The sequence below is a fragment of the Lethenteron reissneri genome, chromosome 60 (genome assembly GCF_015708825.2).
Source record: "Lethenteron reissneri isolate LAM-NWPU_2019-01 chromosome 60, ASM1570882v1, whole genome shotgun sequence".
NCBI lineage: Eukaryota > Metazoa > Chordata > Hyperoartia > Petromyzontiformes > Petromyzontidae > Lethenteron > Lethenteron reissneri.
The window spans coordinates 9,359,140-9,375,127 of NC_083838.1; the positions used below are offsets into that span (position 1 = coordinate 9,359,140).

At 51.7% G+C, this 15,988-nt stretch overlaps 1 protein-coding gene across 3 annotated transcripts; it reads right to left on the reverse strand.

The window, feature by feature from the left end:
• Positions 1-204: 204 nt before the first annotated feature.
• LOC133357814 (SEC14-like protein 2) lies at positions 205-15,641 on the reverse strand. Of its 3 annotated transcripts, XM_061575954.1 has the most exons (8): positions 15,534-15,641; positions 13,596-13,665; positions 4,080-4,155; positions 3,786-3,829; positions 3,102-3,164; positions 1,091-1,279; positions 825-920; positions 205-337 (listed from the first exon to the last, which is right to left on the reverse strand). In XM_061575954.1, exons 2-8 carry the CDS (start codon positions 13,647-13,649, stop codon positions 224-226), a joined length of 636 nt encoding a protein of 211 aa, XP_061431938.1. In that variant the 5' UTR covers positions 13,650-13,665; positions 15,534-15,641; the 3' UTR covers positions 205-223. The 3 variants fall into 3 exon arrangements, with proteins under 3 accessions (XP_061431938.1, XP_061431939.1, XP_061431937.1); XM_061575955.1 differs by lacking the exon at positions 3,786-3,829; XM_061575953.1 differs by having other exon boundaries at positions 3,786-4,155.
• Positions 15,642-15,988: the final 347 nt, after the last annotated feature.

Sequence of the window (15,988 nt, forward strand, 5' to 3'; positions counted from 1 at the left end):
CTAAACCAAGCAGAGGGTTGTAGTGTGCTTGAAGAGACAAAGGAGAGCCCATTGCTGCTCCTTACTTTGGTTTATATAAATTACCTTTCCACAATAAATAGGTATTCTTTAGAAAGTGTTCGAAAAACACCTATATTATGGATGATATTGGTCGCGAAAGCCTAAGTGTTAAATTGAGCTTTTGATTGGTCGGATAGAGGGGGCTTAATGGGCACGGCACGAGCTATCGAAGAGATTGATGCAGTACAGGAGGATGTGGAGTTGAGTGGGCTTGCCGAAGACCGGCACCAGCAGTGGCAAGATCAGCCTCTATGGAGGAGGCTCGTGAAGGAAGCTCCTGGGGAGGGCAGAGGAGCGACACTCACAACGATGAGCTGAGCGCCGGGCAGCTAAAATACAGTTGGCACAGTAGAGGGCACAGCTGGTGTATCTATCAATCATCACAGTCAGTCAACCCCTAGAACCTGGGTCTGTCACGTAACCTGCTAGCAATGAGCCTTCGACACTTCACGTGGCCTCAAAGTGCACCTAGCGTGGCACAAGCACAGTAGTGATGTCAGTGCCACTTAGTGGCGAATGGCGGTTGTTGAGTGGGTGGGTGTATGAGTGAGTGGGTGCATACTTAATTCAGTGGGTGAGTAGGTGGGTGGGTGAGTGAGTGAGTGGCAGAGGTCGCAATCGGGTACCCGATACCCGTACCCTACCCAATACCCGGCTACCTGTACCCGGCCGGGTACGGGTACCCGTTTGCGACCCTGGTGCGGCCGGGTACGGGTAAGGAATAAAAACCCGTTTGCGACCTCTGGTGAGTGGGTGAGACTCACCTCCAGGTTGCTGTTCAGGAACGGTCTCCACAGGTGCCTGCGGCTCAGGTTGTTTAAGTCTACGATGAGCACCATGCTGCCAACCTGTCTGCCCAGCTACTCGCTCACACACAGATACAGGTAAACGTCGCCCAGGTAGCTCATTCAGGCATGTAGGGGAAGTCCTGTTAGAGACTTAGTTCGAATGGAAGGGTGGGTGAGTGAGTGGGTCGCTACGCGATTAACCAGGTGAGTGAGAAGCGTGAGTGTGCAGCTGCGTTACTCACCAGGTGAGTCTGCCGCTGGCACTCGGCCAGCATGAGCTCTAGCTCCCGCACCTTGCTGCGGAGGAAGACCCCCGGCCGCTCGGACCTCATTAAACCGGAGGGGTCGAGGTCCCCCACCACCTCCCACCACAGAGGGGACCCCTCCCGGTCCCAGCCACACAGCCCCCCAGAGAAGTACTTCTCCACCACCTGCACACAGGTCACAGGTTTGGGGGGTGGGGAGATATTTGGGAGTCACTTTGGGGGCCAGGGTGAGTTTGGGGGGTCAGGGTGAGTTTGGCAGGGTCGGGTGAGTTTAGGGGGGCGTAGGTGAGTTTGGGAGGGTCGGGGTGATTTTGGAGGGTCAGGGGTGAGTTTAGGTGGGTCGGGGTGAGTTTGCGGGCTCTGAATGAGTTTGGGTGGTCGGGGTGAGTTTTGGGGGGTCGAGGTGAGTTTAGGGGGGTAGTGTTGAGTTTGACGGGGGGGGGGGGGGTCGGGGTGTATTTGGGGGGGGCAGGGTGAGTTTGGGGGGTCAGGGTGAGTTTGGGGGGCCGGGATGAGTTTGGGGGGGTGTGGATGAGTGTTGGGGTTCGGGGTGAGTTTAGAAGGGCCGGGGTAAGTTTGGTAGGTCGGGGTGAGTTTGGGGGTTCGCGGGTGAGTTTAGGGGCTCACGGTGAGTTTGGGGGGGGGGTATGGGTGACTTTCGGGGATCGGGGTGAGTTTAATAGGTCGGGGGTTAGTTTAGGGGTGTTGGGGTGAGTTTGGAGGGTCGAGGTGAGATTGGGGAGTCTGCGTGAGTTTGGGAGGTCAGGTTGAGTTTTGGCGGTCGAGGTGAGTTTGGGGGGGGGGTCTGGGTGAGTTTGGGTCATCGGGGTGAGTTTAGGGGGTCGAGGGTAAGTTTGCAGGGGTCGGAATGAGCTTCCGGGTTTGGGGTGAGTTTGTGGGATCGGGGTAAGTTTGGGGGGTCAAGGGTTAGCTTAGGGCTGTTGGGGTGAGTTTGGGGGGTCTGAGTGAGTTTGGGGGTTAAGGGGTGAGTTTTGGTGGTCGGGTGGAGTTTGGTGGTTAAGGGGGTGAGTATGGGGAGTCGGGATAAGTTTTGGGGAGGGGTCTCTGTGAGTTTGGGGGGTCGTGGTAAGTTTGGGGTGAGTTTGGGGGCTCAGCGTGAGTTTGGGGCGGGGAAGGGTGAGTTTAAGGGAGTCGGGTGAGTTTGGGGGGGCGTTGATGAGTTTGGGGGATCTGGGTGAGTTTGTGAAATTCAGGGGTGAGTTTGTGGAGTAGGGGCGAGTTTTGGTGGTCAAGGTGAGTTTGGGGGTGTCTGGGTGAGTTTAGGGTGTTGGGGTGAGTTTAGAGGGGCCGGGGTGAGTTTGGGGGGTCGGGGGTGAGTTTGGGAGGTCTGAGTGAGTTTTGGGGGGTGGGGTGAATTTGCGGGGGTCGAAGTGAGTTTGGGAGGTCTGAGTGAGTTTCGGGGGGTGGGGTGAGTTTGGGGGGTCACAGTGAGATTGGGGGGGGTCGGGGTGAATTTAGGGGGGTTGAGGTGAGTTTGAGGTTTCGGGGGTGAGTTTGGGAGGTCGGGATGAGTTTGGGGGGGGGGGATGTGTGTGAGTTTTGGGGGTTGGGGTGACTCTAGTGGGGCCGGGGTAAATTTGCTGGCTCGGGGTGAGTTTGGTGGCTTGGGGTGAGTTTGGGGCGGTCGGGATGAGTTTTGGGGTGCCGGGGTAAGTTGGTAGGTCGGTGTGAGTTTGGGGGGTCGGGATGAGTTTGGAGGGGGGGTCGGGGGTGAGTTTAGGGCATCGGGGTGAGATTGGGTGGAGGCCACGCACTCACCCACCCACTCACTCACCCAGTCACTCACTCACCGACTTACCCACCCACTCTCCCACTCGCCCACTCTCTCACCCACCCACCCACTCACCAACCACTTACTAACTCACCCACCCACTCACTCATTCACCCACCCAGCCACCGTGCATATTGGGTTGCAGTGGTGATCACGCGGATATGCTTGGCCTCAGCATGGGAACGCCAGCCTCACCTCGGACGGCTTCCAGTTATTGACGAGAAAATCCACGTCCATCTGCACCCGGAACTCTGCGTGCTGGTGGGGGGGGGGGGGATTGGACATCTCTTTGCTCTTCTATGGCTACTATAGCTACTAACATTCACACGCGCACTCGCCCATTCACTCACTCGCTCACTCCCTTGCTCTCCCACTAACTCGCTCAACCACTCACTCGCTCGCTCACTCACCCACTCACGTGCTCTCTCACCCACACACTCATCTTGCTCACTCACCCATACATTCACTGGCTAATTCGCTAGCTCACTCACCCATCCACTCGCTCACCTACTTACTCGTTAAACCACTCACTCACTCACCTACTAACTCACTCGCTCTCTCACTCGCTAACCTACTAATTTACTTGCTCACCCAAGGAATCACAAAAGAGTGGTGAGTGAGTGAATGGTGAGTGAGTAGTGAGTGGGTGGTTAATGGGTGAGGAAATTCGTTGGTGAGTGGTATGAGGAGTGATAGTGATAAGTGGTGGTGAGGAGTGGTGGATGAGGAGTGATGGTGAGTAGTAGTGAAGAAATGTGGTGAGGAGGTATGGTGAGGGGTGAATGGATGAGTGAGGGAATGAGTTGGTGGGTGGTGGTGAGGAGTGCTGTTGAGGAGTGCTGGTGAGGAGTGCTTGTGAAGAGGAGCGGTGTTCCTTACTCTGCGGATCATCGCCTCTGCATTCTTCAAGTTGAAATTCCTGGCTAGAAGAATAAACACGTTGAGGAGTTGGTGAGCAGGTGGTGAGGTGGTGGTGAGGAGGTAAAGAGGTGGTGAGGATGACTCGGTGAGGAGCTGGTGAGTGGTGGTGAGGTGAGGAAGTGGTGAAGTGCACGTGGAAATGAGGTGAGGTAGTAGTGAGGTGGTCAGTAGGAGGTGAGTTGTTGGGTGAGGAGGTGGTGAGATTGTGAGATGAGAAAGGGGTGAGTAAGTGAGAAGGTGGTGAGTCCTTACCTCTGAGCCACTTGAGGAGGTAGTGATCATCAGTGTAGGGTAGACCTGGCAACAGGTCCTGCACAGACTCACGGAACTGCACACACAGTCACCTCCCTGTCTCTCTTCTATAGCTACAACACACACAGTCACTTCCCTGTCTCTCTTATATAGCTACAACACACACAGTCACCTCCCTGTCTCTCTTCTATAGCTACTACACACACAGTCACCTCCCTGTCTCTCTTCTATAGTTACTACATACACAGTCACCTCCCTGTCTCTCTTCTATAGTTACTACATACACAGTCACCTCCCTGTCTCTCTTCTATAGTTACTACATACACAGTCACCTCCCTGTCTCTCTTCTATAGCTACTACACACACAGCCACTTCCAAGTCTAACTAATCTAGAAAGACAGATGGAGAAAGAGAGAGGGAAGGACACAGAGATAAATATCGGGGAAGAGATAGAGGGAGTAACAGAGAGTAACAGAGAGAGACAGAGAAAGAGAGACAGAGGGATAAAGACAGAGGGAGAGTCAAAAAGACAGAGGCAAAGTAATTGAAACAGAGAAAAAGACAGAGTGAGAGAGGGAGGGACAGAGGGAGGGACAGAGGGAGGGACAGAGGGAGGGACAGAGGGAGGCGGAGACAGGTAGAGAGACAGATACAGGGAGACGGAGAGATGACACTGGGACTTCACGACATCTCATTTCCCTCCTTCTCTCGGCGCTCCATCCACTCCGGGTCCCACCGCTGCAGGCTCTTGGGTAATGTTTCAGTTTTGTTGCCAGATAGAAGGGTAAAAAAACAATTATATTTTTTACTGGCAAATGAGGTTCCAATGGTGTAAAAAAACAATTATCATATTTTTTACTGGCAAATGAGGTTCCAATGGTGTAAATGCTTACTCCGAGCTCTCATACTCTGATGGTGCATTGTCTTTGAGTTGTGCGCCTTTTGGCGTCATCTGGTCCAACCCATGTGAGACTAGGCTCTAAGGAAAGCTGTCTCGGGTGTGGACCAATCAACTTCAAGGACAGTGCATACATTATCAGAGTTATGTTTTTTGTTTGCATTATGACTGCAGGTATTGTGGTCTATGCAAACATGACTCCTTGTAAAAAAGGTGTCAGTTTTGTTGCCAGATAGAAGGGTAAAAAAACAATTATCATATTTTTTACTGGCAAATGAGGTTCCAATGGTGATAATGATGATGTTTAACGAAAGGGTCGTTGCCCGAAACGTCGGATATTCTGTATAAGTGTCTGTGCTCCCCACTCCCGTTTGGGCCGCGGTTCAGTATGGCTGGTGAATGTGGTGAGGTGCTGTTGGTGTAATGAGAGACACGGAGAGACGAGGTCACGGCCACCTAGCCTGGCACGAGACGTCCCCAGCGAGTTCGTGGGTGGCTGACTACGTGGGTGAGTGGGAGGGTGAGTGGCGGGAGGGTGAGTGGGTGGGTGGATGGAAGGGTGAGTGAATGTGTGTGTGAATGGGTGGGTCGGTGAATGAGTGTATAGGTGAGAAGGCAAGAAGGTGAGTAGGCGAGTGAGTAGGTAAGCGAGTAGGTGAATGAGAGTGAACATCTCCCAACTGCGATCTTACAGCAGCAGCATCGCCTCCCCTCCCCACTATTGCGGGAAAACAAAGGCGGCCTTGCGTAGTACTGGCCACTCACCCCTCCGTGTGCCATGCCGGGCTTCATATACACTACTCGCGAACAACACTTGCCCCTACAGTCTATTAGCGGCTAGACGAGAGACCTTTGTCTTTGTTTATGACTGTGTGTGTTTATGATTGACTGTTGCGGCTCTACGGGAGATATTTGTCTGTGTGTGTCTGTGTGTGTGTCCGGTAAAAACAACCCCCTACCTCCTCGTGGTGCCGGACGGGCAACGCTGTCGTGGGCAGTGCTGTGGGGGGGGGAGGGCATTTCCCTCATGGCGTCTGTGACCACCACAGCAGCTAAATGGGAGCTCTGGACCGTTGCGATGGACTGGTAACCCCTCCACCTTCAATTAATTAGCACTAAACTACGACCGAAATTTTTAATTAACAAGCTTGTGCCGGAGGCCCCGGGGGGACAAGCGTCTATGACGTCTCCTGGCCAACCCCCATTTGGCGGAGCCAGGCGATTGAATCTTTACCCTCGGGGCTCCTGCAGAAACAACAAAAATACACTACGGATGGTCACGTGGAATGTTCGAATGCTCGGGAGCTGGACCGGTACTGCCTGGATCTCTGTGGTATTCAGGAGGTCCGGTGGATCGGCTGTGGCTCCTGCCACCATGAGGGGTGGACAGTCCTATACTCCGGGCGGGAGACTGCCAAACAACAAGGAGTGGCTCTTCTTCTGAACAAAATAATGACGGGGGCGTGGGAACGTGGTGGTGAAGTGTGGGAAACTGTAAGCCCCAGGCTACTTTGGACTCGCCTTCCCATCAACTGAAGGCGAGGAGTGGTGGTCGTGGTTACTTATGCCCCCACTGAAGACGAACATCCGTAGAGGGATGCAGGCAAAGCTGATGAGTCAGATGCCTTCTATGACCTCCTGTCACAGGTGCTAGCTAAAGTGGCCCCTCGGGATAGAGTCATCTTGTTGGGTGACTTTAATGCCCGAGTTGGTCATGATGCTGGCACCTGGTTTGGAGTGATTGGAAGGCATGGGCCAGATCAGCTCAATAACAACGGTAGGAGGCTGCTAGATTTTTGTGCAGCCCATGGGCTTGTAATTACCAACACGCTGTTCTGGCCTTGGCGCATCCATACAACATCATGGATGCATTCCGGATCCAAGTAAGAACATCTGCTGGACTACGTAGTAACTGACAAGCGGATACGGGCCCATGCCCTTGAGACCAGGACCTACCGTGGAGCTGATCTACTCTCTGACCAGCGACTAGTCATCTGTAAGAAGTGCCTGCCATTCTTCCACTCCGGTGGTGGATGTACACTCAGGACCCCATTCAAACCTAAGATGGCCTAGTCTCAGCTTGATGATGAAAATTTCAAACGAGAATTTCATCATCACTTACGGCTGGGGTTGGCATCGTCCGCCACTCCTCCAGATGTCGAGGGTAAATGGGTGAGGTTTAGGACTGTGACTCAGGCAGCTGCAATGGCTGCTTTGGGTACGCAGTCCAGACCTCCCCAGAGACCCTGACTGACAGAGGAGGTGTTCAAGCTGGCTGAGAAAAAGCGACAGGCCCACTTTCATCGGCTACAACATCCCACGTCGGAGAATAAGGAGGCTTACCGCAGCCTTCGCTCGGAGGTTCGGAGAGCCGTGAGGCGCTGCAAGGATGGGTGGTGGTCGCAGGTTGCTGAGGAGATGGAATCTGCCTCAATGGCTCGCGATCACAAATCCCTAATTTAATTCCATAAAAAAAGTAACCTGCAGCACCACACCTATTACCGTCATTAGGGGAAAAAACGGTGATCCAATCTTTGACCCCCAGGAATAGGTTTCCAAATGTGCTGAGCATTTCTGTGAAGTCCTGGGGGAGGGGAAATCCCTCCACATAGAAAACTTCGTGGGACAAAGTGGGGATTACCCTGCTGAGGCTGCGGTGCCTCAAATATTGGAAGAGGAACTCACCCCCTGTGAGTGCTATCTGTTGAGGAAGTACTGAAGGCGATCCAGAGTCTGAGACCAGGAAAGGCACCGGGCAGAGAGCATCTCCCAAGCGAAATGCTGAGTGAGGGTGACGTTTGTGCACAGACTGCCCTACATGACATCATAACAACAGTCTGGACCACTGGACAGGTTCCGCAGGACTGGAAGGATACCCTGGTGGTCCCCATCTTCAAGAAGGGAGACCGCACAGACTGTAACAACTACAGGAGCATCTCACTCCTCAGTGTGCCAGGAAAGGTCTTGGAAAGGATTATTCAACACCGCCTTGCCAGGCACACTGAGGAGAGGCTTGCGGGGCCCCAATGTGGTTTCAGGGAAGGGCGGTCCTGCACAGATGCCATATTTTCTGTCCGTTTGCTATAACAGAGGTGTAGGGAATTCCAACAACCTACATCTCTGCTTTATTGACCTGGTCAAGGCCGAAATACCATCAGTAAGCCTGGGCTCTGGGTTGTTCTTCGTGCTTTCGGAGTCCCTGACCCGCTGATCACAATCATTAAGGATCTTCATGATAGTGAGCCGGCCCGGGTAAAACTACATGGCCAGGAGTCGGAGCCATTCCCTGTTCACCTTGGGGTGCGACAGGGATGTCCTCTAGCTCCAACATTATTTAACATCTATTTCGACCACATAGTTCGGTGAAGCCTTCAGTAGCTGTACCAGAGGAATATCCATCTAGTACAGATACAATGGGAGGCTGATCGATGCCCGGGTGCAGTCAAGGGATGGCTATTGGTCAACCACGTTATGTATGCTGATGACCTGGTAAATGTGGTTCACTCAGAGGAGGAGTTGGAGGCACTGCTGCTGAAACTGGCGTGTGCCACTAAGAGGTGGGGCCTTACCATCAGCCCCACCAAAACGAAGCACCTGCCTGGGTATTTTGTATCATCGGGCACTCCACCCCCACAACTCTCAATCAGTGATGGGGCAGTTGTGGAGAGATTGGAGAGTTTCCCATACCTGGGTAGTTTGCTCATGACCGGCTCCGGTTTAACAGCAGAGGTCTCACTCCGAAATAGTCGAGCGGTGATATCTTTTCATCGGTTGCGTAATGCTGTGTGGAAGCTACATGGTCTTTCGCTCCGCACAAAGCTTCACGTCTTCTTGGCCACAGTCATTCCCTCCCTTCTCTATGCTTGCGAAACGTGGACCCCCCTAATGGAACCTCTTCGCTGGTTATAAACATTTAGGCTGGCCTACGTACGATCAATCCTGGGTTTTACTAGGCTGGATTTTGTGAGGAGCTCACAAATCTTCGAAAGATCTGGACAAAGTCCCATCGGTGAGCTCCTCCAGCAGGCAAGGCTGCGTTGGCTGGTCCATGTAGCCTGCATGCCCAATCACCACATTCCCAATCACCGCATGCCCGAACAGCTTTTGTTCGACCAGATTGAGGGCGCTAAACGGGCGCGGCACGGGCTAGAGAAGAGATGGAGTAATGTGGTACAGGAGCATGTGGAGCTGAGTGGACTTGCCGATGACTGGTACCAGCGGTGTCAAATCGGCCTCTGTGGAGGAGGCTCGTGAAGGACGCTTCTACTGGAGGCAGTCGCCCTCTAACAATAACGGAGGGCGGAGGAGCGATGCTCACAACAACGAGCAGAGCGCCGGGTGGCTAAAGCACAGCAAGTTGGTACAGTAGGGGGCACAGGTGGTGCCTTAGCCAGTCATCTCAGTCAGTCGACCCGTGGCACCTGGGTCTGCCCCGTGACCTCCTGCCAGCGGGCATTCGACACTGCACGTGGCCTCAAGGTGCACATAGCCTGGCACAAGCGTCATTGTGACGTCACCGCCACTTAGTGGCGAATTGGCGGTTATTGTGTGTGTGTGGGGAGCGGTAGTGTAGTGATTAGCGCGCTGCGCTACAAACCTGGCGACCCGGTGTAACAGGCCGTAATATACCCACAGGCCGTAGTATACCCGGGGTTAAAACGGCCTAGGCTAGATTATACCCGGGTATATTATGGCCTAGGCCAATTTATACTCTGGGGTATATTATAGCCTAGGCCAAATTATACCCCTCTAGGCCAAATCATACCCTCATGATAGTAATCGTGTTGGGCGATATACACATGAATTCGCTGTGGCCCTGATCTCGGCATCTATTGCCCAGACTCTATCACGAGAGATGCCAGAGGTGTTTACATATTCATTGACATCTTGGTCCAAGTAGTCCTGTAGTTCTTAGTTCCTAACCCTAAGCCTATTTTGTGACTTCCAACAACACTTCAATGGAATTGCACGCGTATTCGACTTCACTGGCTTCGACTGCTTCTAAAAATGCTTCAATTGATCAAATTGAGATTCTTACTTCCATTTATATGCTTTTTAGATATCGATTGAAGTTCGTTGTCGTCCATTCTCTGTATGGATAATTGCCTTTGAATTTTCACATAGGGCATATTCTGGCCTGGAGGGGTATAATAATATTACAATTTATAATGCGCGCAAGTTTGCGGACGTAACGGCCACAACTCAGGGGCGCGGAGCCAAGCTCAGAGTCGTTCGAAAGCATGGTTATAGAGGCAAGTTTTTAAGTCTCTCTTGAAGGATGCGATTGAGGTGATGCTGCGAATGTGCAGAGGGATAGCGTTCCAGACTGTTGGGGCTGCCACCGAGAAGCGGCGCATAGACATGACCATCCTGGATCTTGGTATCAAGAGGAGGTCGTGAGTCGCGCTCCGTAGGCATCTGCCGTGTGCTGAGCTGCAAGTTGTCAATAATGAAGAAAGGTACGGCAGGCAGGCAGGTGTGAAGGCATTGTGGCAGAGGCAGGCGATCTTGTATATAACCCTACTGGCGATGGGTAGCCAGTTGAGGGCACGGAGACAGGCTAGTGAGTCGAGACGGGGATGAGTGTGGCCAATGACCACGCGTGCTAGGTTGTTTTGTAGTCTTTGAAGTTTTTTTAGGTTGCCAGTGGAGGTCCGGACTAGGACGAAGTTGCAATAGTCAAGGCGAGACCCAACTATGCAATTTCAGTGGAGATGAGAGGATGTAGGTGTCGGAGAGCCTTCATGTGAAAGTTACATTAACTGATGATATGGTTGGTTTGACGGTCGAAGGATAAAGTTGAATCTAGGATGACACAGAGGTAGCTGAAGTGATCGGTGAACCTGATGCTGTGACTGAAGATGTGTATGTGTGTTGGGAGTGCTGATGAGTTGAGACGTTGTTTGGTACCTAACATAATGGCCACTGACTTTTTCGGATTGAGGGCTAGGTTGTGTGCAGTGAGCCACTGTTGCAAGGCGGTGGTACATTCCGAGAGCCTCTCGAATCCAGATGCATTGCTATCATCAATGGCGGTGACTAGAATAGTGTGATCCGCGTATGAGTGGTGGTTAACACCAAAGCTTGCGATGAGCCGGCCGATCGGGGAAGTGTAGGCTGTGAAGGGCAGGGGACCTAGTACAGAGCCCTGGGGAACCCCGCATAATGCTCTTGTTTCAGGCGATGTGGACGTGCCCACCCTGACTGAAGATTGCCGGTCAGAAAGGTACGAAACTATCCACTTGATTGCTGAGCCACATATACCGAAGTCGGATTTCTGGAAGGAAGTAAGGAGCGAGTGGTTGATGGTGTCGAAGGCTGACGAAATGTCCAGACTTACAAGTGCAATAGTTGAGCCGGAATAAATGATCGTTAAAATGTCATCGAGCACTCTAGTGAGTGCTGTTTCTGTGGAGTAGTTTTGACGGTAAGCTGACTGGAAGCAGCAGTAGTTTGCGGAGGTGATGTGTAGTTTTAGCTGGGCGAGGGCTCGTCGTTCAAGGAGTTTAGAGAGGTTCGAGAGATTAGTGATGGGACGATAACTAGATGGGTCATCCGGGTCGAGACTTGTTTTTTTAACAAGGGAGAAACCAGGCCAGATTTGAGGTTGGACGGAAAACACCCCGTAGAGAATGAGGCATTTGCGATGTTCCTGATCACGATCGCGAGTTCCGGAGCACATTGCTTGAACAAGGAACCTGGGAGCACGTCGAGTGGAGATGACTTCAATTGAAGTGATTCAATTAAAGAGAAAATGTATTTTGTAGACACCGGCTTTAGCGTAGTTAGAAGGGTGTCTGGGTGAGTGCTTACAATTTCAGGTAACTTGAGCGGGGTACAATGGTGTGATGTGCGAGTAGACGTGCACGAGTTTGCGACGATGATTAGCCTATTGGTGTAGTAAGTGTTAAAAGAGGTGGCAAGTTTCAGTGAGGCAAGGGGATCGTTAAGGTGAGGGACCATGGTGCTACCAGGATGTAGAAGATCTTTGAGGGTTTTCCATAGAATGTGCGGTTTTCCGGTTACTTTTTTGATGCATTCCTCAATGTAGGAGGAACGTGAGACAAGGATAAGTTTATTCGTTTTCCTGCAGGCAACTCTGTAGGCAAGTCGATCAGCAGGTAGACCACTACGGGATGCGATACTTTTAAGGCACCTCCTGGTTCGCTTAGCAATGATGGCGTCTCTTGAGAGCAAGTGAGTGTCGTGGGAAGACTGCCTAGCGGTTCGTAATTTTAATGGAGCCAGTTAGTCCAGCGCTGCCCTCATGTCAGCTTCTAGTTGGAGAGCGCAGACGGTTGGATCCGATGATGGGGATAACATTGAAGGCGAATTTGTAAGGAGGTGGCATAAAGCAGAAAACTAAATACCCTGTTTGGAAAACTCCCAGTGCAGTGATGCGTCGATGCTGGTCAGGTTCCAGAACCAGGTCGAGCATGCTCTCAACATTTGTTGAGGAAGCTCTGGTTGAGCCTGAGTTTGTGATGAGCAGGTTATGGCAGGCCAAAGTTGACTCAAGGTGACTATCGATGGAGGCTGGGGTATTGCCGGGGCAATTAAAGTCACCTGTAAGCACGAGCCTGTGAGATGGGTTAGAAATCACATAAAGGAATTCGGAAAGCTCGTTTAAGAAGTCTAGTTTAAACCCCCGGGTATAGTTTAGCCTAGGACACTTTATCCCCCCGGGTATACTCTGGCCTGGGCCAAACTATACCCGGGTTTAATCGGGGCAGGGGTTATTTTAGCCTGTTACACCGGGTTCGATTCCCACTCACGGGCAAAATCAGTGACAATTAACTGAACCGGTCCTGGGTTTCCCCTAGGTCGACTCAGCCTCAAATGAGTACCTGGTGCTGTGTGTAAACATCGCCACTGGGGAGACAAAGGCGCCCGGGCGTGTTGTTGGCCACCCACCCCCTCGTGTGCCGTGCCGGCTTTCATAGGTGCTCGCTAATAGCACTTGCCCCTACAGTCTGTTAAGGCTATACGGGGGATCTTTGTCTTTGTGTGCGTCTGTACCAGTCACTGTGCTGCACTACTAACCCGGCAGAGAACACGAGTTTGATTCCCACTCATAGTGACAGCAGCGAATATCTGAACAACCGGTCCCCTTGGGCCTCCCTTCCCTAGGTCCACTCAGCCTCAAATAAGTACCTAGTGTGATGTATATTAAACGTCAGCAATGGGGAGACAAAGGCGGCCGGGCAGGGGTGCGGGGTTCCAACCACACCACCCCCTCGGCCTTCATATGAGCTGCTGTTGCTGCTACTGACAGCACTTGGACCTACAACCCTGTGTGGGCTACCTGCGGGAGCTTTGTCTGATGGCGATGGCTGCAGCAGTCGCCCTCCACCCCCCCCCCCCCCGTGGGGCCATGTGCAGGCAGCCTCATTGGTATAAACCGCACGGCGGCAGGCAGAAGTCCACGTGGCTATATCTCAGTTACAGAGGTAAAGGTGCGGCCCTCAAATTGGCTGCTTGATGATGGTGGTGCTGCTGATGGTGGTGGTGCTGATGGTGGTGGTGATGACAATAGTGCTTAATGATTACGATGGTGACGATGGTGATGATGATGGTGCTGATGATGGTGGTGGTGGTGCTGATAATGATGATACTACCTTCTCAAGCGCCGCTGCCTGAGTCTTGCTCAGTTTTGGCTCTGTGGAGCTCATCTCCACTCCTGAGGTGCTGGGGGGATCGAGAGGGGGGAGGGGGGATGGAGTAGGGGTTGCGAGGGTAGAGGGTTTATAGTGTCAGATAGGGAGCGGTGGTGCTCACAGCCATCATCACGAACACCGGTCCTGAACCCTCCCCATAGATCCCAGTTCAGTTCATTTATTAGGTATAGCCCTGTGAGCCATGCGGCTCTTGAAACGGGTGCAACCGCAACAAAAAAACATGAACAAGAAACATCTTAAAGTGACTACGTGCAACAGAAAAACCAGGAAAAAAACAGCAAAGTCTTCCAGAAAAAACACCGTATATCAACGCTGTGTGCAAAAATCCCATTGAGATGCAAGTCAAACAATAACAACCATAAGACAATTAAGTTTAACACGTAGGCTTTCGCGACCAATATTATTCATAATCAACGTTTTTGGGTTTAGATCGCGTTATTTATAAATGTGTCGTAACCCTCCACCACCCGACACGGCCAATCAGTAAAAAAGTGTCACGTTAACAAAAGACAAATAGTTCACTGCTTTAGCCCACCGGTGTGTTGAAGCGTGAAACCACAACATTTACAATTTGAGTACGACGTTTCGCTGGTAATTGCATCCAGCATCATCGGGCAATTCGCCAGAATGGTGAGGCTCTGCTGTGTCTCCCGTTCTTATATAGAGCAACAGCAGGGTGACGTCATCATTAACTCATTAACTCATCAGGTGCAAAGATTTGAGTTAATGAGTTAATGATGACGTCACCCTGCTGCTCTATATAAGAACGGGAGACACAGCAGAGCCTCACCATTCTGGCGAATTGCCCGATGATGCTGGATGCAATTACCAGCGAAACGTCGTACTCAAATTGTAAATGTTGTGGTTTCACGCTTCAACACACCGGTGGGCTAAAGCAGTGAACTATTTGTCTTTTGTCAACGTGACACTTTTTTTACTGATTGGCCGTGTCGGGTGGTGGAGGGTTACGACACATTTATAAATAACGCGATCTAAACCCAAAAACGTTGATTATGAATAAGACAATTTAGATTAAAGTTATCAGTCTAACTCTGTACTACAACAAACAAATATTGCTAGACCACAACGTTTTCGAAATCACCAAAATAAGGCTATAAAACAATGTAACAGTGATCATAGGAAGTGTGATTCAAATTGAACAATAATTATAATCGATATACATAACATGTACGACCAAACTTTGCAGCCATAGCTGGCAGCATGAGTCGCTCCATAACAGCAGGAGTATGAGTATCAAAAATTTTCAATGCACCTTTAAAGATCAGCACACTATAATCAAAACTCAAGATCATACTTTGCAGCGGTCATCTACTTGGCCTGAAACAAGTACCTACCTGTATGTGATAAATATCGCGACTGGCGGTGGTAAAGGTGGCCGGGCGGGGGTGGGGTGCCTGCCCTGCTGGACTTTACAGGCACAACTCGATAACAGCACTTTTTTGTCTATTTGAGGCTACATGACTTCGTGTGTTCACGAGTGTGTGTGGGTGCTGTGTCATTATGATTGACTGTAGGCACTTGTGTGGGTAAGTGTGTGTGGAGTGATCGTGAAGCGGTGAGCACCCTGCGCTATGAACCTGCCGACACGAGGGCGATTCCCGCTCACGACCAACACCAGTGACGATTATCTGAACCGGTTATGGGCCTCCCCTAGGTGGACTCAACCTAAAATGAGTATCTGGTGCGGTGTGTAAACATCGCCACTAGAAAGACAAATGAGGTAGGGGGTGGTGCTGGCCACCCATCTCCTCGTGTACCCCGCTGACCTCCATAAATGGTCGCTAACTTTGTTAAAGCTATATAGGGGATCTTTGTCTTTGTCCTGTTGTGTACGTGTGTATGTGCGTGAGTACTCACCAGAGTAGAGGAAACTTGACTTCGCCGAGAGAGCTTCTAGGCAGCGAGTACCAAAGATCCTTTATTCCTCACCAACGGCCCTCCCACTCACTCGTTCAACCTCCCACACCCTCTCACTCACCCTCCCACTCACTCGTTCACCCAACCACTTTCTCGGTCACCCACCCACTCACCCACCCACTAACTCGTTCACCCACCCACTCATCCTCCCACCCACTCACCCTCCCACTCACTCGTTCACCCACCCACTCACACGTTCACCTCCCACTCACTCGTTCACTCTCCCACTCACGCTCCCACTCCGCTTACAACTCGCTCATTCACCCACCCACCCACTCACCCTCCCAATCATCCTCCTACCCACTCACCCTCCCATTCACTCGTTCATCCACCCACTCACCCTCCCACTCACACGTTCACCTCCCACTCACCCTCCCACTCACCCTCCCACTCGT

Bases quoted from the DNA above. Each gene is read 5' to 3' on its own strand.
- LOC133357814 (XM_061575953.1), bottom strand. From the start codon at position 4,109: ATGATCACTACCTCCTCAAGTGGCTCAGAGGTAAGGACTCACCACCTT. The intron at 1,280-3,101 runs GTGAGGCTGGCG...ACCTGTGTGCAG, and splicing joins ATAACTGGAAGCCGTCCGAG to GTGGTGGAGAAGTACTTCTC. The intron at 338-824 runs GTGAGTCTCACC...TGCCCTCCCCAG, and splicing joins TCCTGAACAGCAACCTGGAG to GAGCTTCCTTCACGAGCCTC.